Below are 24,596 nucleotides of genomic sequence, written 5' to 3' on the forward strand. Positions count from 1 at the left end.
GCGTAATAACTCTTATCCAGCTGTGTTAACTGAATGGGATGTTCACGTTTTTATGGTGCTCTTAAATAGGGCATTAGATTGGCTGTATCCTCACTATGGCACTTGAGTCTCCTAATGTGACCCTATAGAATACATCTCGTATGGCAATTCCCATTAAACATGCCTATAAATAGCTACGCAGTGACGTATGAAATGAATACGGCACCACCCTTTAGATCAGGTTTGATAGACCATGCCTGTGTGATTTCCAATGTGGGAGGGTACAGGATATTATGGTGTCTTCCTCTTGCATATCTCTCTGTCTATCTTTCGTGTCAGCTGCTGTGTGGGGAGATGACACTAAGATAAAGTGTTGGCCATGCAGTTTTACATCCTGGACGATGTGACACAGGATACACAGATTGTGTCTTTTAGCACTTGAAAGATGCCTGAGGAAGAACCAGGATCTCTCTCTATAAATTATAAATTCCGTCTTTTGCCAGCAGTGTGCAAATCTTGTCATTACTTGTTATTATCATTTCTTGTTATTTTCATGACTGAGATGAAGCATGCATGACACGGCAAAGGCACCCCTTTCTCCATGTTGTATTAGCAGTCTTCTTCGGATGGTAACAACACAAAATTGGCATTGAAAATGTGTGTGGGTGGGAGTGAAATTTATGAGCATGAGATGAACTGAGGTTTGTACAAGAAGTTTGGCAATACAGTTACAAGTGAAGTTAAATATAAAAGTGTCATCTCATTTTTATAACCATTTCTGTGCAAAGACTGTCGCTTTGCAGGTTGGACATTTTTTGTGTGTCTGTTTTGTTTATTTGTTTGTTTTGGGTTGCACCTGAGGAGCACGACATGTTCTTCTGGCGTCTCTAACAATCTAGCTGATGGCTCTTCATGTTTGACTGTGTGTGTGTTTTCTACAGTATTGCCGAGTGCTGTAGTACTCCCTACTCTCTGCTGGGGCTGGTCTTCACTGTATCCTTCGTGGCTCTGGGAGTCCTCACACTCTGCAAGTTCTACCTGCAAGGCTACCGAGCCTTCATGCATGACAACACCATGCACCGGTAATGAAACACACACACACACACACACACACACACACACACACACACACACACACACACACACACACACACACACACACACACACACACACACACACACACACTGTATTTGCCTGTTATACTTCTTTACCCTGACCTTATAGTGAAATCACTCTTAATCAGTACTGCTACTAAAAATATTCCTCATAACAGACATGAGAACAATTGCTTGTCATCTCATTTGGATACTATATTTGAAGAGCTTTGTTGTAAGGCCATTGCATTCCAGAATGCATTTTATATGAGTTTAAAAAGTATGTTCTCAAAAATATTTGAATGGCAAGAATTCACTCATAGATGATGGGACTTCTGAACAGTCATTTCCAATAATGCAAAGTAAAAAAAATGGAGCTTACGGAACTCATCTCTCTCTCTCTCTCTCTCTCTCTCTCTCTCTCTCTCTCTCTCTCTCTCTCTCTCTCTCTCTCTCTCTCTCTCTCTTTCTCTCTTTCTCTCTCTCTTTCTTTCTCTCTCTCTTTCTTTCTCTCTTTCTCTCTTTCTTTCTCTCTCTCTTTCTTTCTCTCTTTCTCTCTTTCTTTCTTTCTTTCTTTCTCTCTCTCATTCTCTCTTTCTCTCTTTCTTTCTTTCTCTCTATCTCCTCCCCATAGTGGTATGACGGAGGGCATAACGCTGTTGATCCTGGCGGTGCAGACGGGTCTGATCGAGCTGCAGGTGATCCACAGGGCCTTCCTCCTCAGCATCATCCTCTTCATCGTGGTGGCCTCCATACTGCAGTCCATGCTGGAAATCGCAGACCCCATAGTGCTGGCACTAGGGGCATCACGGGACAAGTAAGGAGATCAATTAGTTGATGATAAACATCAAATAAGCGTCATATGACAAGTAAGGACAAATGACTACAAATGAACATACAATAAGTACTCAAATACATACAGTACAGGCCAAAAGTGTGGACTCACCTTCTCATTTATGCATTATCTTGATTTTCGTGGATTTTCATTGTGTATTTTCATGGAGGGCATCAAAACTGTGCATGAACACATGTAGAATTATGTGCTCACCAAAAATATCACTCTAGCTGTTGTCCAACAGCAATGTCAGCTGTCTATCCACCTGACGTCAACACGGTAAAAGTGGTGGCCCCATACATTTCAATAAGCTTATTTTTTGTCTATTTTCAAGTAAAAATGCCCAGTCAGTCATGTCAATCTTAAGGCCACACCAATTTAATTTGTTGGTTCTCGGATTTTTTCAGGAAAAAGTTGAAGCGAGAGGGCGAAAAAAAAAATAAAAAAAAAAAGAGTCGTGTGGTTATACCACCTGTATATCAGCCTCACATGGACCTCCAAAGGAAGGTGCAAGACAGGCAAACACCTGGACATGGAGAAGGACAGTGTAGAAGGGAATTAAGGCAGCCAAATAGACCAGGCACAAAATTTGCTCACAGGGCAATTATTATATTAATCTGGTTTGAATAAACTGAGATGATTCAACAGTTGAATAGTTGTTGTTTTTCTTTTTTAAAACTGCTATCCCACTCCACTAATTCCACTAAGAGCAATACTGTGTTTCACCGCTGCTACTGCTAACCCACAGGGGCTTCAACTTGCCATTGCATGTTTGTCTGTAAATGTTTGAATGTAACACATTTCCTGATTCGCTAGTCGTAATCGGCATGTTGAAAGGAGTGGTTTTATTGGTTCTCTACGTCACATGACCTCCAACTACTAAAGAGGCACCTCCCCGTTCATGAAAACATGCAGTCTTCGTTTTTTTTAGCGATTTCATTTTTTGGGGTATTGAAACTGATTTTTTTTTTTCCCATTTTGATACAAAATACAAGAGGCGAATCCGAGAACCAACAAATTAAATTGGTGTGGCCTAATTGAACGTTAAAGTCCTCCAATAACTCTCTAGAATTGTTGAACTAAGAATTTGAGACATACACGTAAAACCTAGTTTTAAACACTTGCCAATACAAGCATTTTATAGACATTTTCTTGATCTGATATTGAGTCAAACCAGTGTTGGAGGGAATCTGTGGCAGGGTTTTTCACTTTTACTTTTTATACCTCTGTTCCACCTTGATAACCAGCTATGTTGGACCAAGTGACCCATAATCAGATCAAGAAAATCTTGCTTGTATTGCTTGTATCAATTAAGATTGACTTGACTGACTGGGTGTTTTTACTTGAAAATAAACAGAAAAATGTGCTTGTTGAAACGTGTTGCACCATCAGTTTTTTCTGTGTTGACGTCACTGTTTGGCACTTTTTGATATTTTTTAAGTAATTGTTTTTGTTTTTTATATATTTTCATTGTTTTGTTAAGCACATAATTTATACATGTGTTCATGTACAGTTCTGATGCCCTCCCTGAGAATGTACTATGTTCTGTAAATAGCCACAAAAAATAAGAGAATTAATTAAATGAGAAGGCGAGTCCACACTTTTGGCCTGTACTGTAGGTTAGTTAATTCATGATTTATTTGATAAGAACAGATACAGCACGCATCATGTAGACTGAACAGCAACCCAACAGAAAGCATCATAGCGTTCATAGCCGAGGCTAATTTCCAATGGCAGTCTCTATAAAGGCTTTTAAAATCAACATGCCTTGAATGAGTGCACACTGAACTGTCTGCAGGTAAAATGCACACACATATTTGGAACAGGATCCCAAATGTTTATAGGGTTATCTGAGGGAAAGTTATCCGCAAGTTATCCACTCCGTGTCCAACAATAAGCGGACCTCGGTTATCTGGTGTTTACCCTCCTCCGCTAGAGTTGGGCTGCCGTAAGCCGATAGCGCATGTAAACTTCCAGAGGCAGTCGGGTTATCTTTCCCTTTCTCCCTTTGATCTGTAAGATAACACTTGGTGTTTCTTAGAGGTAGCCCACGTGGAAAACACAGCGCTGCTGCCACACAGCTTTGATAAATGAGAGCTGGTATGTGCAAACACTGCTGCACTGGTCAGCTATTCTATGGCACTCAAAACTTTTTTCTCTTTCTCTCTACCTCCATTCCGTCCCCCCTCCCTTGCTTTTATTCTCTCTCTTCCTGTCATTTTCCCTTCATCTTTTCTCCTCTTCTCTTGCTCACTGTGTCGTCTTTTCTTTCATTATCCATCCTTCAAATCCTGTTTCTCCTCCTCTTCATCATCCTCCCCTCTTCCTCCTCCTCCTTTCCATTCTCCCCATCTTTCTATTCCTCCTCCTTTCCCCCTCCTCCTCCTCTCCCTCCTCCTCTCCCCTCTGTAGGAGTCTATGGAAGCATTTCCGTGCGGTGAGCTTGTGTGTGTTCCTGCTGGTCTTCCCTGCCTACATGGCCTACATGATCTGCCAGTTCTTCACCATGGACTTCTGGCTGCTCATCATCATCTCCTCAAGCATACTCACCTCGCTACAGGTATTTACCACACACACACACACACACACACTCACTACACGATCTGCTAGTTCTTCACCATGGATTGTGGCTCCTCATCATACACACACACGCACGCACGCACGCGCACTACACACAGAGACGCTCTCGCTTGGTCTCTCTCTCTCTCTCCCTCTCTCTCTCACACACACATGTACACACACACACACACACACACACGCACTGTCAGACACACACACACACACGCACTGTCAGACACACACATTCTGCTCCCCTCACACCAACACACACTGTCAATCTTGCTCCCTCACACATGCCCCTGCTGTAGATGAGCACAAGCGGTCATTTAAAAACTCGGTTGTGTACAATGGGTTTCATCATTTACATCTTCAGTGTGCCCAGGCATCCACTCACACGCTGACCTTCACATGCTCCTGCCTTCTGTTAAGCTGTTTGGAAGCACACACGCACGCACACACGCGCACACACACACACACACACACACACACACACACACACACACACACACACACACACACACACACACACACACACACACACACACACACACACGCACACACACACACACACACACACTGAAATACCTGTACTCAAAATAACATCACTCCATCCTTCATTTCTCTCTCCTCCTCCTCCAGGTTCTGGGAACCCTCCTCATCTACATCCTGTTCATGGTTGAAGAGATTTGCAAGGGTCCTGTGGAGAACAGAAAATTAATGAAAACTCTATGACTTAATGACTCCTCTCCTTCTCTCCTTCTCTCCATCTCTCCTCCTCCTCCAGGTGCTGGGAACCCCCCTGAGCTACATCCTGAGCTACATGGTTGAAGAGATTTGGGCCCTGTGGAGAAGAGAAAATGCATGAAAGAGCTATGACTTAATGACTCCTCCTCTGCTCTCTTCCTTTTCTCCTCCTCTCCTCTTCTTCCTCCTCCTCTTCAGGTTCTAGGAACCCTCCTGATCTACATCCTGTTCATGGTGAAGGAGGTCTGCAAGGCGCCTGTGGAGAACATGAATGAAAGATATATGACTTACGGACTCCTCTCCTCTCTTCTGCTCCTTTTCTCCTCTCCTCTCCTCCTCTTCGGGTTCCAGGAACCCTCCTGATCTACATCCTGTTCATGGTGGAGGAGGTCCACAAGGCCATTTAAGTGTATGACCTAATGACTCCTCTCCTCTCCATCTCTCCTCTCTCTCCTCTTCCTCCTCCTCCAGGTTCTGGGAACCCTCCTCATCTACATCCTGTTCATGGTTGAAGAGATTTGCAAGGCCCCCGTGGAGAAGAGAAAATTAATGAAGGCGCCATGACTTAATGACTCCTCTCCTCTACTTTCCATCTCTCCTCCTCTCCTCTCCTCTCCTCTCCTCTCCTCTCCTCTCCTCTTCTCCTCCTCCAGGTTCTAGGAGCCCTCCTCATCTACATCCTGTTCATGGTGGAGGAGGTCCGCAAGGCCCTGCATGGAGAACATGAATGAGAGATGTATGACTTAATGACTCCTCTCTTCTTCTCCTCCTCCTCCTCTCCTCTCTTCTCCTCCTTTTCTCCTCTCCTCTCCTCTCCTCCTCTTCAGGTTCTGGGAACCCTCCTGATCTACATCCTGTTCATGGTGGAGGAGGTGCGCAAGGCGCCGGTGGAGAACATGGACGACGTCATCTACTGGGTGAACGGCACGTACCGGCTGCTGGAGTTCCTGCTGGCGCTGTGCGTGGTGGCGTACGGCGTGTCGGAGACGCTGTTCGGCGAGTGGACGGTCATGGGCTCCACCATCATCTTCGTGCACAGCTACTACAACGTGTGGCTGCGCGCCCAGCTGGGCTGGCAGAGCTTCCTGCTGCGCAGGGACGCCGTCAACAAGATCAAGAGCCTGCCCACCGCCTCCGCCAGCCAGCTGCTGCAGCACAACGACATCTGCGCCATATGCTACCAGGTGTGTATTCAGACATGTTAGGCATGTGTATTTGGACATGTTACCAGGTGAAGTGTGGGTGTGCGTGGACATGTTAAATGCTACCAGGACCTAGTTGTTAGGGAGGTGGTCTTAAGATCAGAGGGTTGCCGGTTCAAATCCCACCCTTACCTCTCGCTACACCTCCATCCATAGCTTAAGTGCCCTTGAGCAAAGCACCCAACTCCACATCTCTCTACGGTGTTGTAACCAAGTCGCTTTTGATAGTGAAGTGTAATGTAGTGTTTGGACACGTTAAGGGTGCAAAGGCAATAGAATGTGTGAACATATGTGAATAGAGCATGCGTGGTAGGATATATTAAGTGTGCCTGCGTGCGTGCGTGTCTGCGTCCGTTAATAGTTGGGTGCAAATGTGATCACATGGCTGTGTCTCAGTGAAGAGCCATGGATCATTTATGAGCAAGTGAGTGTGTGTTGTAGTGTGTGAATGAGGGAAGTTGCCTATTCACACTTTATTGTAGTTGTGGGTGTGGTGTGAGAGATTATGGCTTTTAAGGCCGTTTCTGGTCAGGGCGTGTGTGTGTGACTGTGTGTATGTGTGTGTGCGTGTGTGCGTGTGTGTGTGTGCGTGTGTGTGTGTGTGCGACTGTGTGTGTGCGTTCATCTCTGTGCGTGCGTGCGTGCGTGGTTTTGTCTATGAAGGCGGATGGGTGTCAGTACACATGTGAAAGGAAGAGATGGTAAGGAAATACATCCCCCTTCATTGTCTCCAGCTGTAGAGACAAGGTAATCATTGTAACCACACACACACCCTCTCATATCAGGTGGAGATCTTTTGACCAGGCCTGGGGGCATGTTGGCTGTGCCTGTTCCTCCACTGATTGCGTTTTGTTGCCCTTGTATGATCTCCTGCTGCTACAGCAATGAGTGTCCATGGAGAAACTTCTAGATGTCAGGGGCTGGAGAATGACTTGAAGCCCAGCAGTGCAGAAGGCAGCTACAGTCTGGATATTGCCAATTTTAGGTCTGGACATGAAGGTATGAGAAGAGAGAGAGAGAGAGAGAGATACGAAACAAGAGAGAGGTTGTGGGGGGAGAAAGGGACGCCACACCACTTATTGGGTAAGGTAGAGGGATAGATAGAGAAAGAAAGGGAGAGGGGGTGAGCGAAACGGACACGGCTCTTACTTATTGTGAAGGTCACAAGGTGGAGAGTTTTACTGTGGAGAAGTTTAGTGGTGCCAGAAGGAAGGGTTGTAATGGGGAGACTGGGAGGAGAGTGGGGAGAATAGGAGGAGAGAGGGGAGCATGGGAGGGGAGGGGAGGAGGGGAAGGGTGAGGGCCCTCAGAATTGCCTCCTCCATTATTGATGGAGAGGAGAGGAGAGGCGGGAGGAGAGGAGGGCATAGGAGCTGGGGGAAAGGGGAGGAACTGGAGTGTCTCTGATTCTGCTGAGGGGAGCAAGTTCTCTCCCCTTGGTGGAGGGAGGGAGGGAGAGAGGGGGATGCAGAGAGAGGAAAGGCGAAGGAGAGAAGCAGAGAGAGCAATGAAGAGAGAGATGGGGGGGGCAGAGAGAGAGAGAGAGAGAGAGATACAGCGAGGGACAGAGGGAGAGATGAAGACAGGGGAGCGAGAGAGAGCGAGAGCGCGCAGGGCATTGGAAGGGGATGGTTGAGCTAGCCCCCCCCCCATCACCACCTCCTCCTCTCCCCCAGGCTGCAGGTGTTTTCGCTCACATCTTGTTTTTGTTTTTGTTTTGCCCTGATTCTAGAGTATCACATGCACCGCAGTACTAGCACAAATGGCAATGCTGTTTTCAAGGCCCTGTGCTGCAGTCAATGTTGGGCAATCTAATACCTTACACTGCAATTTTACTATAATAAAATGTAAGTCTTTACACTACTTTTGCGTTGCTTGCTTTAGTTGATCTCGTCAAAATAACTGAATATGGATCTGGCCATTTACAGCATAAATCAAACCCTTGAGACATGACTCTTTCAACTCCCATCCAGGAGGTGTTACGGGAGCATGCAGATTAAAATGTAACGGGATCGAGAATAGCTTCTCACTCTCAACACTGGCTGCAGTGCTATCGATATAAATAATTTGCCTTTTCCAATGTTTGACTACATCATGGACACAGACAGGTGTCATAAAACACAGTTTCTTACGTGGCACTGAAATAAGCTGCCGGTTACCAGAGCCGTATATTAAGATACGGCTCTGCCGGTAACTAGTGTTCAACAGAGGAAATGGGTAAGCTGTGGTGAGTGGAAGTGACTTTCAGTTATTTCCTCATCTTCAGCTGGAGGGGTGGGGGACATCCTGTTGAGACTTGTGTACTTTCACTGTTTGGTTCATTATTGTGCAAAGATGAGTAACACCGCCGTAGTGAAACCATTGCCCAAATATATTAAGTTTGTAAATGAGATAGTAATGCAAAGTCAGGTTTCATACATTTTTCCCACCTGTAACGTTCTGGAAATATACAAACAACTTTCTACCAGGCCCCACGACATATACAAAACCCTACAGTTCAAAGATCCATACATAGCTTCTAGGTGTTGGTAAAGGCAGGAGTGTTCACAGGGCTGATAGTATTCAGGCTTCATGCCTGATTTCAGGCTTGACAGAGTTTGCAAAAATAAAAGCATTGATAATAATTAGCCATTAGGTTATTCTTATCTCAGAAAGTGTTACAGGTTCAGGGTTTTCATCTACTATCAGGCTTGACTAATGGTCATTCACAGGCTATAAAATGTTTGAATGTGTCAAAATAGGCCTACGTTACGTCACTATGCAGTATCTTGTCGTCGTCGTTAGAGCAGGGGAAAAAGTTCAGGCTCAGGGTTTTTTTTTTCACTATCACCCCTGTGTTCAATACTTCAAAAGAAAGAAGTTTACTGCACACTTATTTGACTTTTTGCTTGTTTATTCAAAGCGTTTCGCCTCTGTGCGTCATCAGGCTGGCTCAGGCCTGACGTCACACCAATATCTTCCCATAAATCCATATTTATCATACGATAGACTGCAGTGACTATCTGTCACACACAAACAAGTTTTATAGTGTAATGGCAGCCTATGACGTCTGCAGGGCTAGGATAATGTTATATAGCTGTCCAAACGTTCTTAATTGCTCCACATGTGCACACGAGCCGCACGCACACGCGCACGCACACGCGCACGCACACACACACACACACACACACACACACACACACACACACACACACACACACACACACACACACACACACACACACACACACACACACACACACGTTTGTGCAAAGCCAAGTGTGCCCAGATGCCACTAGGCTGAGGCATGTGAGCTCACCTCGCTCTAGCATGGAGCAGCTCCACACCCCCTGTGGCTATTGACCAAAGCAACAGATTCATTATTCAATCAGCCACAGAGACATGGACCCAACCACTGTTACTGTTGCTGTGTAATGCTGTAAGCCATTGAACTGCTTCATGCTAATTACAAAAGTGTAACCTTGTCGATAAGACTCCCAAATGGCCATTGGGTTACATGGAAGCTTTAACATTCATGGACATCTGTAGATTGACTGATTGTGTTGATACGACGATGGGTCTGGTGCTGTTTCACTCACTCTCACACGCACACGCACACGCACACGCACACACACACACACACAGCTGTAGCCTCTACCTGATTCATAAGATCTGTACACGAAGTTTGCAGGCTAGGCCAGTACCTCTCTCTTTTTTTATTTTTTACTGTGGTTGGCTCATGGTGACTAATAGTGACTTTGTAGGTTGTCGCAACTTTCAACAGGCTTTTAGTCTCCGTAGCCATGACCTGGTTGGTGCAGTTTACTCGTATTACCAAACCAGCTGCGGATCTGGCTCATGTGATGTCGATGACCAACTTCAGTGGAGGGCATGGGTTGCCAAATGCTTGGCATACATACATGTGATTTTCCTGATTCATCAGGATTTCCCAACCGGAAAATGCAATGTGTCACCATAGAAGGCACCTGATGACTGCATGATTTCGCAACGTCGGCCAATGTGCTCCACATATTTGTTAATGTTTTTGGTCTTTGCCAGACCCTACTCTACTCTGTGTAGCGAATGAGTAGCTTGTTAGTTGGGTGTATTGGAAAGTAACCCCTGCTCACAGTGAATAAAAGCTTTCGGTGCAAATTGTTAAGGAGCTGGTTTTAGGATAAGTGAGGTAACTTTTTTTTGCCTTGTTTTGTTTTTTCGACCAGCAATATGGGAATTATTTGGGTAGGGCAGTGTATAACTCCCCTGCATCCCCTGCGTCCTACATCAGTGTGCATAGCTGAAATGCCTTTTATCAAGGTATCTTACTCCTCCAGGCAGACTGGCTTTACAGTAAATGAGGCACAAATGTCTACAGCTCTCCACATTGTCAACACCATATCTGACATGTGCCGGCCTCTGTTTAGTCAGTTTCCTCATACTAAGGACTCTTGTGAAGCTTTGGAGCCCTCTAGTGGGCAAAGGAAGGCATTGGTCAACACTGACTTGCATGTGTTGTTACACCAAAGAGGTTGGATATATAATAAAGAGGAATCGAAACACGCCCACTCAATGCAAAAGTGTGTGCTTAAAATTTGGTCTCCTAAGGGGGCGTTGTCCCTCGTTCTTCTTCTCTTCTCGTGGTGTTTGCACAAGACGTGTGTCACCGCCATCTACAGCGCTAAGGGGACTCTATTTATTCTCTACTTCAAGACTCTGAAGGTCTCCTATTCGAAGGTCTCCTAAAGGGCCGTTCACCCGACCTAAAGTGGATACCGGAAAAGAACCCACCTGCTTTATCTCACTCTCATATACGATTCTCTGGTTACACTTTTGGAGGAAAAAGTGTGTGTCTGTGTACTTGTGTGTATACGGTGCCGTACCCTAGGGATAGGTTTGTGCGTAGGTTCTGTACATCCATTGCATTGAGCTGTGCTGTGCTACTGCACATTGAGCCGCACCATACATAGTTGACAGCCACTGTCATCAGCAGGGATCAGCTTTCTCCACCTCCCCATTCTAACGGGCTCTGACGTTAGTGTGTGTGTGCATCCAGTTTTAATGTCACTAATGTATTGCCTCTGTTTGTGTCTTGTGTACCCTAACAGGATATGACAACAGCGGTCATCACCCCCTGCAGTCACTTCTTCCACGCCGGCTGCCTGAAGAAGTGGCTGTATGTGCAGGAGACCTGCCCCCTGTGCCACAGCCAGCTCAAGAGCCAATCGCAGCTTGCCAACCCTGCGCACGCCGACGCAGCAGCCAATCCCAACCCCCTGGAGGTGGGACAAGGCGAGCCGGCAGCAGCACCTGTCGCCCAGGTGGCCCAGGACGGTGCCGAGCCCGCCCCCTCCGGTACGGTCTCCACGGTGACTGATTCCCCAGCCGAATCAGCTTCCTCTTCCTCCTCATCCTCCTCTTTTTCCTGCACCAACACTTCCTCCTCCTCATCTTCTTCCTCCTCCTCCTCCTCATCTTCCTCCTCCTCCTCACCTTTCTCCTCCAACACCTCCTCCTCCTCCTCTTCCTCCTCTTCCACCACCACCTCATCCGCCTCCTCATCCTCCCTCCCCAGTGTGGAAGAATGTCAGGAGAGCAGCTGTGTCTCTGAGCCGTGTGGGCTTGATGCCCCATCGCGGCCGGCTGAGGGTCAGAAGTGCCAGGGTGCCGGTCAGCCCAGTGCCATCATGTCCGCAGATCCCTCGCCACTTGAGCCCAACGCAACCGCAGCAGCAGCAGCAGCGGCGCTATCCACCTCCACCATCAACCCCCTTCATCTGTGAACTCTAACCCCCAACAGCCCCAACCCCCCACCCACAGACTATTCTACTACGCAACTGTGACGCGGCCAACGGATGACATGCTGACTGTAATAGCGGATAGCTGGTTCCAAACCGTTTTTGCCATTTCAACCTGTACACGAACACACATGCACTCACTTTGTATTGACACACACACACACACACACACACATGCACACACACACCCAGGCATGCATTTGCATGCAGGACAGACGACACATCAACACTGACCATCCAAAAGTGCATGCACTCAATCAGCTCATACGATTTACGTTTGTTTCTTCATTGTTTTTCGTGTCTTTTTTTTTTTTTTTTTGAAGACCACACTCCAAGCTCAAAAATGTTCACATTTTTATTAAATTTGTTTTTTCTCCCTCGTGTACAATTGTTGGACCTGTCTGATAAAAGAGACATTGGCATCGGGTAGAGTGCCAAAAGGTAAAGGAAGATAAAAAGGACATGCCATAATCTTGGGTGAATTGTGTTTGGATGCCGATCATACCTCTGTCCCATGCAATTTTTTTCTTGTTGGAAAAATCATGTACCACTAAGCTGTGATGTAATTTCTGCAGCATCGATTTCGATATTTGGAATCACTGAGATTGTTCTTCTTTTGTTTCACGTCCAAAAAGAAGCTGTTGTGCTACTCTTGCTGCCTGTATTTGTCCCTTGAATGTCACATTTTTGCATCAACTTTCAAAATATTTTCTTTTTGTCTTTTCCCCCCCCCACTTTCACCCGCTCCACATTTTATTTAATCCGGTTCTTCCTAACTGAGGTATCACTGCTGAGTCCCTTTCGCTCACAGCGTTTAACGATATGGTTTTGAGATCACCGACCGACTGTTACAAAAACAGAGAAGAAAGTAAAATCCAAGGTCCTGGCCACTTGAATGACGATCTCTACAATACTGAAAAAAGGGGAATACATGGAAACGTGTTACATGCAGGCAAAAAAAAACTTGCCTGGCTTTTTGCTGTAAAGGCTTGTGAGCTGTGGTAGGCTAGGACACACCCTGTTGTTTTTCTTCCTGTTGTCTCTACAGGTTTGAATTCTCCTCACACCAGTACGTAAAGCCTTTTCTCGTGTGTGTCCCAGGTGTTTCTCTTTTCTGTTTTTTTCTCCTTTCCGTTCACTTTGGAGATGCTCTAAAAAAATGTTGCCTCGTCAGGTACCAAATAATTGTGTTTTCGAGGACGTTGCCCTTATTAGTGTGTGTGTATATATGTGCATATATATAAATATATATTATATATTCTATTATCTGTATCTCTGTAATCTGGATAAAAAAATACATTTTGATATGCCGTACAGTGTTCCAAGGGATGCGTTTTGGCGCTGCGCATATGATGTGACCGGTAAGCTGGCGTGAACCACTTCAATGCCCTTTCCGAGGTAGAAGTGGGGATTCAGCGGTTGGTCACGGATTGCACGCCTCTAAAAAAACGAGTTCTGAGTTTTCAAAAACCTTGGTTTAGCAGTATTACTTTTTTTGTATGTTTTAAGTGTTTTTTTTCTTGGCGATTCTCGATTGTGCTAAGCATGAACACACTGCGTTGTGCAGTGTGGGACCTCACAAGAGATAAAGTGCCATGTCTTTTCATTTCATTTCGTTAAGCCACTTGGTTGCTTTTGCACATTTCTTCTGGAAGGAAAATAAAGAGAAATGGGAGACTTTGAGGGCTCAGCACCCTCGCTGGTCTTAATTACAATGTTTTGTTTTTTTATTTTTTAAGATGACTCCTTGTTAAGGATGTTTTTTGCTCATGATTTTTGTTTCTGTTCTTTCTTTTCTTTCTTTCTTTCTTTCTTTTTTTTTTTTTTTTACAAATTTAATGCCACAATGAGTATACTTCGGTCTGCTACAGAATGGTTGCATCTTTAGAAAGAAGCAAAACAAAAAATACTCCCGTGTGGAGATTTTTTATTTTACAGAATTGAATGTCACAAATAAAAATTGGACTCATTTTAATGACTGTGTTTTGGATTTTCTGTTTTACTATTGTATTTACGTATTGTACTGTATATACTCTATATACAGGGTATTGCACAGGATATACAGAGTCTTAAAAATCAGGTTTGGGGCCCTGCCGTGGCCAACCGGTAGGGCACTCGCCTGCCATGTGGCTGACCCGGGTTCGATTCCCGGCCCGGGTCCTTTGCCGACCCCTCCCCGTTTCTCTCCCAATTCGCTTCCTGTCCACCTCTCACACAGTCCTATCAAATAAGTCCTATCAAAGTTGAAAAAGACCCCAAAAAAATGCTTAAATCAGGTTTGGGTACATCCCTAATTGAGATACAGTCTATCCTTATCTGCACCTTGTTGGTTAATTTGGATGCTGCACTCCTACTTGACTCCTACTCCTACTAGCCTCCGGGGCAGCCATGGCCTAAAGCAGGGGTGGGGAGCCTACGTCTCGAGGTCGTTTATGGCCCTTGAAGTCGTCTTATCTGGCCCCAATATAATTTTCATGTAATGCAGCTTCACATAAGATATGACATGTTTTGTAAAGGAATCTTAGAAATTACATTTGCAATACAATTATGTTCTATTTCTGGGGATCTAGAGAAGATTGTTGTAAAGGTGGCTGCCTTCAACATACTATGCAGGGGGAAATCCTGGTTTGCCTCCATAGCCAGGCCCTCAGAGGAAATTGAAGTGACCCCTCGAATGAAAGAGGTTCCCCACCCCTGACGATGGCGAGGAGATGGGCTTGAAATCAGACGGTTGCAGGTTCAAATCCCACCCTTCCACTCCCTACTCCACTCCATGGCTGAGCTTCCCTTGAGCAAGGCATCTAACTCTGTACTGCTCCAGGGACTGTAACCAATACCCTGTATTGGTTTAGCATAAAATGACTTTCCATAAAAGCGTCCACTAATTGCAGTGTACAGTTGTGTTCAAAATAATAGCAGTGTCTTAAAAAAGATTAGTAAATGTCCAAATTCTTCACATCAATTTTATTGAAATGCATCTGTCTTTGGAAACTCAAAAATGTACCATAAACTAACAAATTCTGGAAAATTAGACTTTGCTGAGTATCCTAAAGTAGACCTAACTAATATTTTTCTTGCATAACCATGGTTTCTGATAACCGCTTTGCATCTGTGGTGCATGGGGTCATCCAACTTACAACTTCAATTTCTTCACTTTCTGTGAATTATTATATGTTTTAATTACTTTTTCCAATGTTCTTGCTTCACTGACATGGTCTGCAACACTCTTGGCTGATGTTGCCATTCCAGGCAGGCACACACGGATACCTCTCTTGGCATCCAATGCAACAAGTGTATGAATAGTTGCAATGGCTTCTGTGGGTTAATTGCACATGGGTTTGAATATGTCACCGTTATTCTATAACAGTGCAACAAAAAAAGAAGTTTATCTTAAAAGTCTAGGGTTAGGGAGCTTTTTGTGATCAATATTGACCTTTGCACTTTAGAATATAAACATTTGCAATACACAAATCACTGTACTTTTGTTATGTATGAACTTTCCATTTTGATTTGTATTTGAAATTGCTTGCAATTATTTTGGGCGCACGGTGGCAGCATTGCTCCTTTTATAATGCATCACATTACCCTGCTCGCTGCCGTTCACAAGAAGCTCCGCACACAAACTGGATTCATTGGTTAATATTCCGTTAGTAAGTAGTACTAGAGTCAGTCAAGAGTAGTTTATTAGTTAGATTGGTTATTTCATTATTAAGTATAGACTAAAAAATAGCATCTGCACTTTCACTCCACGGTGATAGTTTTACGCACGTCGCAATGGGTACAGTAATAAAAAGCATGACAACGTTTTGACTCTCGACATGTCGTTTTGGAGCTGCACTGCTGTTCTGGCGCAAGGGGGAGCCCTTGGTTTGCCAAAGCCGTAAACGCTGACGCCTGGGGGGGATCAGGAGAGACATCAGTAACCGGTAATTGGTCGAGGAAACATCTGGGCATTTTATATTTTGAAGGCGCACAGGGAAATGCACCGACCCCCCGAATCTTTACATTCGTCACAAACCAGACAGACATCGCTGAATAGCCTATATAGTTTACCTATTCCAAGTTCAATATCACTGATATTTCATGCTGTCTTAGTGCCCTAATTTGCATGTATTCATAATTCGTTTATTTTCCGGAGGGGGTATTTTATTTGTGCCAAAACAGGGACCACAATTTGGACAAGTGAGTGTGCTACTTTTGTTGGGGCTTTACATAAGTTATAAGCAATTTCCGAGTAGAATTGTAATTATTTCGTCTGTAGCTTGCGCCGTTAATTTTCTGTGTGCAATTTATTTTGCACACAGTTGAAATAGCGTCCGGATAGGCAGCGGCCTATCCATTTGTTCATGACACTCGGTTGAGCATAAAGCTGAAATAATGAATCCTGTTTTAAATTAGGCCTACTGATCAATAGTCTTTTCTTATCTTACATGCGGTTGAACATTCCCAACATTTGGGGATCAATTAGCCGACTCTGGGCCTGCAGTCATTATCTAGGCTACTTCTTTTTAGTGTATGCCTACAGGCCCATGGCCACATTTCTTCTATAGACCTATTAAGAATCTGCCCGTTTACAAATATGCATTCTTAGCTTAGAAAGGGCCCCCTGACAGCAGATAAAAAGCAGGGCAGGCTGACATGCTTCCAGTCCAAGTGGCAGGAATGTAACTGTGACATTTCCCTCAGCATCTGGGATATTGACTTGCGCTATAGATTTATTGGCATTTCCGGCTGACTTCCCCACATCTTTACTGGCCAAACAGGCGGCGCTTCTGTCGAACAAAAATGTTTGAATTTTGTTGTGTTGAACTGACACTCATTTCGCATGCGGGTGAACCATCAAATCAGTTTGGATTTTTTTTTCCAGAAATGTGTAAAAACTTCTGTGTCAGGCACCCCTCATTAGCAGGTCGTGTTATGATTTGAATTTGAAGCTAATGTTGTCACAAACTTGGGTGTGATCTGTGATGTTTATTTTATTTATTTTTAAGCTATCTTATTTAACATATTTAAAATGTTTATGTTGCTGTAAATCGTTTGACATGTGTGCCTATTTATGCAAACTAGGTTATTTTCCGCGTAGTCTTTTTTAATTTTCACGAATACATCAAGTTAAAAAAAACACACACACACACACATTGGACAGTGTCGAAGGGTGATTCAACGTGGGTGCGCAAGGTTGTGCGCGTGTGCTGTTGTTGCCTACTACACGGACACAGCACGCGAGCCCACGCGCCTTCCGCACGTCAGTCGTGGATCTAACACAACAGACGAATGTTCCAGACGGCATTGAAAATCAGATTTCATTGTCTGAAAAGTAAACAATTCGATTAGACATTTGAATTTATTTCATTAAAACATGGGCCATTTTATTTATAGGCCTAATATGACACTGATTTTCACACACCATTCTACTTTAAAGGAATATGGTAACATGGTGAAGTTGACACGCTCCGTAATACATTTCAGTTTGCAATATGGCATCATCCTGTAACACTGTTATAATAATTTAGATGCAGCCGTGCGTAAGGGCCCAGACGAGGTTGGTGCGGCCAAATGGACTTCTGTAACCACTTTCGTCTTGAATAATTTGATGCATATACAATATACAGTTATGGTTATGTTTATTTTTTATTTTTAGGTTTCATTAGGCTAGTTGACCATGTAATATAGTAGTAATCCTCCTTGTCGTTAATTAGCCTACACTTTAGAGTTAATTCATTGTATGAATATATTCACAATGTAGGCTATTTCTTCTGAACTTTACGCAAATGAACAGCAAACGCTTTGCCTTTGGGGAGGGGGGGTGCTCTCGCAAATGTAACAGACAGCTTTCCACATGCGTTGATTTCCGCAGCCAGACCCACTTTTCTCCCCCTCTGAAGACCATTCTGTATCGGAGTAGGCTAATCGAGAGCAGCGGGGATGGGAGGAGTGGAGGAAAGAAGCAACAAGAACTGAGCAAACCAGCTATCACAGGAGAGTTCTCCCGATAAACATCAGTGGAATCCTCCTCGCCGGAGCCTGATTAACTTGACTGTAGCAGTACTGTAGGGCCTCTAGGCGGTGGGAGCTTCGCCCTCACTTCCTCATCCGTGGAAGGCCCCCATGTAGCCTATTGAAGACTTGTATACATGAACATATCCATCAATTGAGCTGTACGTACACCATACCTGATGGACCTATATAAATATATGATATAGTGAATATCTATTATGAATAGTTGATGGACAGGATTAAGCAGTGATATTGAAGAGAAAAGTCTTATTAGTAAAAAAAAAAAAAAAAAAGACACCTAGCTTAGTTATCAGTTTAGTCTGTGATGTAAATTATTGAAGCACATGTACACTCTATCCACATGTATAGTCTATGTTTACAACCCTTCACACTTGTGCTGTTTTATTTGCGAACATGTAGGCTAAAGTAGGCCTATATTCTATTGCATCTCCCTTCAACTGAAAGCCTCATAGGAGACATAACGGAAACAGCCCAGACACGAATGCAAGGCAGCTCATCCTGGTATTGCAAACTAATTACAGATAAGCCTTGCCATTTGGTATTTTATTTTGAACTAATTACTGTTTATGCCATTGTTGTTTGTCTCTCATCACTGCCAGTGTTGTCTGCCTGCCCAGTGAAGACTGTTAGATTGCCGTCGCAGAGTAGAGCAGAGGAGAGCGTGGGCAGGCTTTACTGCTGAAGACACCCGTAAATCAGACTAAACAATAGTCAAAATAAATCAAACGGGTGGAGAGAGAGAGAGAGAGAGAGAGAGAGAGAGAGAGAGATAGAGAGAGAAAGAAAGAAAGAAAGAAAGAGAGAGATTTTTTGAAGAAGCACTCACTTCAATGTTCACACTGACCAAATGCTCAGCTGGCAGCCTTTCACAATGAGTCCAAAGAAAGGGCCTGTAGGTATGTCTACTGTCACACAGAATGCAAGTCCTAGAACAAGCTATTGCCAAAATAATGCAATGTCATAATAAGACAATTGAACCATGTTATATTCAGTAACTAGGCCCACTCAAACTCTCTCTCTCTCTCTCTCTCTCTCTCTCTCTCTCTCTCTCTCTCTCTCTCTCTCTCTCACACACACACACTCTCACACACACACACACACACACACACACACACACACACACACACACACACACACACACACACACACACACACACGGGAGTAGCAGTCCAATGTACATCCTTTCCCAGGCAAATGGCAATCATGAAGTGAGGCCTATCTACTGTATCTTGAGAGAGGGGACGCCAAAATGTGTTAACTTGGTCCCAGGGGCACTGCCAGAAATGTTGGGCCCCATGAAAGATTCAAATTTTGCCCCCTTGTCAGCGCAGTCAGAGCTTGGGCCCTAGAATCTGTAACACCTCCCCCCAACCTAGCGGCACCCGTGCTTGGTCTTGACCCTTGCGCTCTCACAGGCAAACGTGTTTCAGTAGGCCTAAATGTGTTGCGAGCTCACTAACATTGTGAGTGCACTGACAGTGTGAACATATCTGATGTGTTGTCAAAATCAAACTGATTGTAGATGCCATGTGAGATTGCCATGGATGTTGTACAGTCTCATGTTGAGGTGTAGGTAAGGTTAAACAGATGCAAAACAGGGTCTGGAAATCAGCATTTACAGATACCTCGATAACAAAAGGCGAATGTTTTGGGTTTGTGTTTGTGGTGTCCTGAAAAAGTTGACTTTGCCAGTGTGAGTTTTTGGATCCTTTCTGTTTCACATTCTGCAGATGAAGAAGAAGATGGTCTGTGCCGGTGTGTTCATTATTCACTATAATTAGAGCATAGAACAAACTCTTGCCATCGCTAGGAAGTTAGGGAGAGAACAGAGAGAATAAGCTCCTTTTTTAAACAACACACCCCTTACATAGACCCTCAGATCATTATATGACATGGTGTAAACCCTCCCTTCTATTGCGTGTAGTGCATCTTTGCCCTGTACCACTGAGTAAGCCTATAGTGTGTGCTAATTGGCAATATACAATGATAATAACGTGCATTCTGCATTAAATCTGTTCATGTGTTTTACCAAAGCCAGAATAAAATTGCCACAGTGAGAATATAGTTGATATTCTCTAAAAAAAAACTTGCATAGCCTACATTATTTGTAAGCACATTGTCAACGAGGTTCATATGTAGGCCTACAATGCATAATTTTGCTATATCATTGGTTCGCCATGTAAAGTACCCTTGGCGCTGCTCTTGTAGTCAGGAGAGGTGATGTCCTCGTGAATCTGCAAAACAGCCTATGGTAGGCTACGTAGAGCAGTCAGCAGAAGGCACGCGCACCAACGGGATTTGTGTGGGAAAAGGAACGTTTATTAGCAGATACGTCTATGGTGTTATTAGTTTGACATTAGATGAAGGCCGGTAGTCCACGCCATTTGCGCTATACAGTCTCGTTACGCACAACATTGCTTTAAATGTCGCACGTTGCTGGCAGATATCGACTCACCTGAAGCGCACTCAGCTGTTTTTTTTATAGCACACAAATTATAAAATTTCACCATTATCTTTCTTTCTACAACCAGAGCACCTGGTTAAGCTTAGCGACCTTTACGCATATAATGACATACTGGGAATAACTTTGACACTGACCTTGCCGTTTCTAAAATATTCTCCCTAGACACACTTTCTACTGTTTGCTGTGATCAAGGTTGAGGGTGGCGCGAGGTCAAGTGCAGCCTCTTGAGCTCGTGGACTCCTGAAAGGGAAGATTCATTGGTTGGATTGGGGAGGGTGCGTGACTAAACAACAGAGATAAGTTGCTGTCAAAAAATCGGCTCCGTAAGCCCATTTATCAGGACTATCACACATCCTGTGATTTGGTGTTTTCTCTGCCCGCGGACTATGTTGTGGGTTAACGAGGAGGAAAGGACTGTCTTAAATATGTAATGAGCCTACGGCTATCGTGGTTGGGCGGATCTGACACTGGGCTTGTCTTTGTTCGTGGGCGGCCCGCCTCCCTCAGTCACTCCCTCGCTCGTTTTGGGGGCTATGGTGTGCTTGTGTTTAGTTCGCGCAGATAGTCAAATAGGATTCCTTTGGGAAGGGACACAAATCACTCCCATTTGAACAAGGGGAGCAACACGGGATCAGCACCCACAAGGGTCCTCTTCTTCTTCTTGATTTCCAATTTCCATCTCGTTTCTCTCTGAAAGAAGGAAACAGGGAGAAGTATACGAAGGGGAAAAAAGCGGGTTTACACAAAGCGAGAGAAAGAAGAGAAAGAAAACTTGTCAGGGGATGATGACATTTGATCCATCGCTGTCTGAAAGCTCTATTTGATCCTTCTTTTTCTTAAACTGACACTGGAGCTCTCTTTGTAAACCTCCTGAATCCAGAGGGGGCATCGGCAAAACCCCTCAAGTGAGCTTTTCCTCGTGTGTACACTTCGTTTGAAATTTCGTCGGTTTGTCGGTCTTATTGACACCTGGATATCCTCTGCTCGCTTGTGTGGCATTTTTTTTTAAAATAATAACGACAACGTCCTCTCTCGTGTCTACGAGAACGCCGCTTTATCTATCCTGTTTCGCACTCTGAATTCTGGTCATTTTGTCGCTCGCCAGCAAATCGGGGTTTTGAACACTTTCTGATAAACCCGCACCAACAGGGAGTGCGAAAGATCCAGTTTTCATGTTTGGAATTCAAGAGAGCATCCAGAGGAGTGGGAATAGCTTGAAAGAGGAACCTCTCGGATCAGGGATGAACGCCGTTCGGACATGGATGCAAGGTGCCGGGGTGTTGGATGCGAACACGGCCGCTCAGAGGTAAGCTCCAGGCGAAGTCCAACTCTCCGCGCACAGCGACTCCTTGGCAATGCGTGGACTACTCAACCCTCATTTCCAGCAACAGGAAAAGAATTAACGGATATTGTGATCAAGCTTCTCCACATGATTTTGGCTTTTACATCCACACGCTTGTGGACATGTCTGCTGCCAAACTTTTGATTTAGGACGTGTAGCCGACTTCTGTAGCACTTTTCCTCGAGGATGCGAGAAGTAGGCTAAGCTATATCGCAGCCAGAAAATGACCCATTTCTCACATAAATACGAAACCAAGACAACAGCCTGTCCTATCTAGTCCATTTAAAAGATTATTTTGGAAGAGCGAAAAGATAGGCTATGTGTTAATGTAATTCGGTGACCGAGGTGGTCTGCTGAAGTTTTCTCAACTCTTTTACGCAAATGCACCATTAATGGAATAGTTATAGCCATTTGTAACGTGACACTAAACTACAAGCAAGTCATAGTATGGCCCCAATCTTACGAATAGTTTTAAGTTTTATTTTTTCAAGTACAGATATTATCAGCGCCACAATTAACCATGCGTAAGGATGTGTTAACACGAGGCTCTTTGCGTGTTTGTCCACAGTGGAGTGGGTCTTGCCCGGGCACACTTCGAGAAACAACCGCCCTCAAACCTTCGCAAATCCAACTTCTTCCACTTCGTTTTGGCGCTGTATGACAGGCAAGGACAGCCTGTGGAAATCGAAAGGACATCTTTTATTGGATTTGTTGAAAAAGAAAAGGTAAGGCAATCAGCACTTCCATGTTTTACACAAGCAACACTTTATAATACCATTAAAGGTGGTCGCAAGAAACAGGGTTAAATAGCCTATTGCATTTCCTGAACACGCTGATATAGGTTACATTGTCATCCAGTAGGCTTTGCATGGTTAGTGGAGAGTAGTTGAGTCAAAATAAGTTAAGCTAATTACAAAAATAGACGGTGGTGAAAAAACTCAAATAAACAAGTGTTCAAAAGTGGTAAAATCAGGAACGAGTGCACACTGTTACAATTAAGATAGCCCATTGCAACATATTTGTCCACAATTACAATTAAACATGGCCATGGCCTACCAACCAAAGTGACCTATAATACTAACCACCAGCACTGATATTGTAAAAAATAGACATATAAAAGGGCATTATAGCAAAAATAGTGGAACGCATTTTAAATAGCCTATCCAATTTCAACCTTAACATAATTTTGCATGCTTAATCTGAGCAGGGTGTTTTATTTTATTATCTTTATTTCAAATAGGCCTAGGCCTATTTATCAATATTCTATCCGAGATTAGGCCTACTTGAAACGAAAGAATATGTTCGCTCTGGCAAAATATTAGCTACCCAAACCCTTTCAGAATAAGGCAAGTGTTTATACTTAGATTTCAAGGGAATGCCTCAGCGATCCATTTGTTTGTTTTTCGATCTGTTACAGGGAAAATCTAATCATGTTTAAGATCTGAAAATTCCCACCGCTTGCCCTGGCAATAGCTCGCCCTTTCATAGCCTATTTTCTATGGTGAATGTCACAAATATATTTCCTTAAAATGCGACAAATTATTCTTTACTGGGCACCTTAAATTATTCCCAGGGAATAAAACACAGCATGTTTTAGCAACCATATTTAATTAAAGCCAAACAGCAAAAAAAGAAAAATAATAATAAACAAATCAAAGAAAGGTTTATTAATTGGCCGACTGTGATTTTTAATAATAACAGGGAACTTTCTGAAGTGGCACACATGTAAACTATCCTATTGCAACTTCTTACATTGTATTTTTTACTATAGGAGTGCTCCGGGGAAAAGACCAACAACGGGATACATTACAGACTACAACTTCTCTACAGCAATGGTAAGTTGCATGATCTCTCTCTCTCTCTCTGTCTTCACGTGGCTGTTCCATTCGCGCGCGTCGAGACTGCCGGAAACGGGCGCTGGCAAACATGATTTGCATTCGATAATCAGAAATATGCGCCGAGCACCTGTTAGGCGACACAAATAACCTCTTTCTAGTTTATAGATTTTGTGAGAAGAATTATACTCCGACACTCCCTATGTATATGATATGTTGGCGGTATGTTTGGTCATTGCATCTTGCAAAAATAGTCTTTGAATGAGAATAATAACAAAACAGTGTCACCTTAAAATATTCTACAGTTTGGTAGACAGCTCTCACTCAGATGAGTTGTTTTATTATTTTTTCAAAATAAATTATTTCCACATTTTGGTTGACTTAACCGATCCGTAGGAAGCCTTTGAAAAATAATTTCCTCAGTATCTGTATCAATTAGGTCGAGGGAATGCCATACTGTAAGCAATTGTGAGCGTATATATATTATTATTAGGCCTATTTATTTTCCTCCCGCTCACCGTTGTGAGCATAGCCTACAGCCCACATGTGAGCAACACTGCTGTCCTTAACTGGAAACTGACGGGCTGTCCATCACAGGCGTAATCAGCAGGTCAATTATCCTGTTCCGTGTTATTTGTCTCTGTGCGTGTTAGTTTAAGGGTCGTTTCATAACGGGTCGCCTGTTGGCCAAACGTGGAGCCCCGTAGGCCTCGCGGAGGCCGTGCATGGTTAGTCAACAAGAGCGCTTT

General features: G+C 44.0%; 2 protein-coding genes across 9 annotated transcripts in view; both read left to right on the forward strand.

Moving 5' to 3' along the window:
- The window catches only part of LOC134452700 (RING finger protein 145-like), a 43,648-nt gene extending 29,485 nt beyond the window's left edge, over positions 1–14,163 (forward strand). For all 3 annotated transcript variants that reach the window (XM_063203212.1, XM_063203211.1, XM_063203213.1), the window contains exons 7-11: positions 921–1,061; positions 1,709–1,891; positions 4,322–4,469; positions 6,040–6,396; positions 11,499–14,163. In XM_063203212.1, the coding sequence (XP_063059282.1) occupies positions 921–1,061; positions 1,709–1,891; positions 4,322–4,469; positions 6,040–6,396; positions 11,499–12,173 (1,504 nt within the window). In that variant the 3' untranslated portion in view covers positions 12,174–14,163. The remainder of the gene's footprint in view (positions 1–920; positions 1,062–1,708; positions 1,892–4,321; positions 4,470–6,039; positions 6,397–11,498) is intronic.
- Positions 14,164–21,204: 7,041 nt separating this feature from the next.
- LOC134452701 (transcription factor COE1-A) overlaps positions 21,205–24,596 on the forward strand; it is a 307,435-nt gene continuing 304,043 nt past the window's right edge. For all 6 annotated transcript variants that reach the window (XM_063203218.1, XM_063203215.1, XM_063203219.1 and 3 more), the window contains exons 1-3: positions 21,205–21,976; positions 22,581–22,737; positions 23,784–23,847. In XM_063203218.1, the coding sequence (XP_063059288.1) occupies positions 21,843–21,976; positions 22,581–22,737; positions 23,784–23,847 (355 nt within the window). In that variant the 5' untranslated portion in view covers positions 21,205–21,842. The remainder of the gene's footprint in view (positions 21,977–22,580; positions 22,738–23,783; positions 23,848–24,596) is intronic.

Source organism: Engraulis encrasicolus, chromosome 7 (assembly GCF_034702125.1).
Source record: "Engraulis encrasicolus isolate BLACKSEA-1 chromosome 7, IST_EnEncr_1.0, whole genome shotgun sequence".
Taxonomy (NCBI): domain Eukaryota; kingdom Metazoa; phylum Chordata; class Actinopteri; order Clupeiformes; family Engraulidae; genus Engraulis; species Engraulis encrasicolus.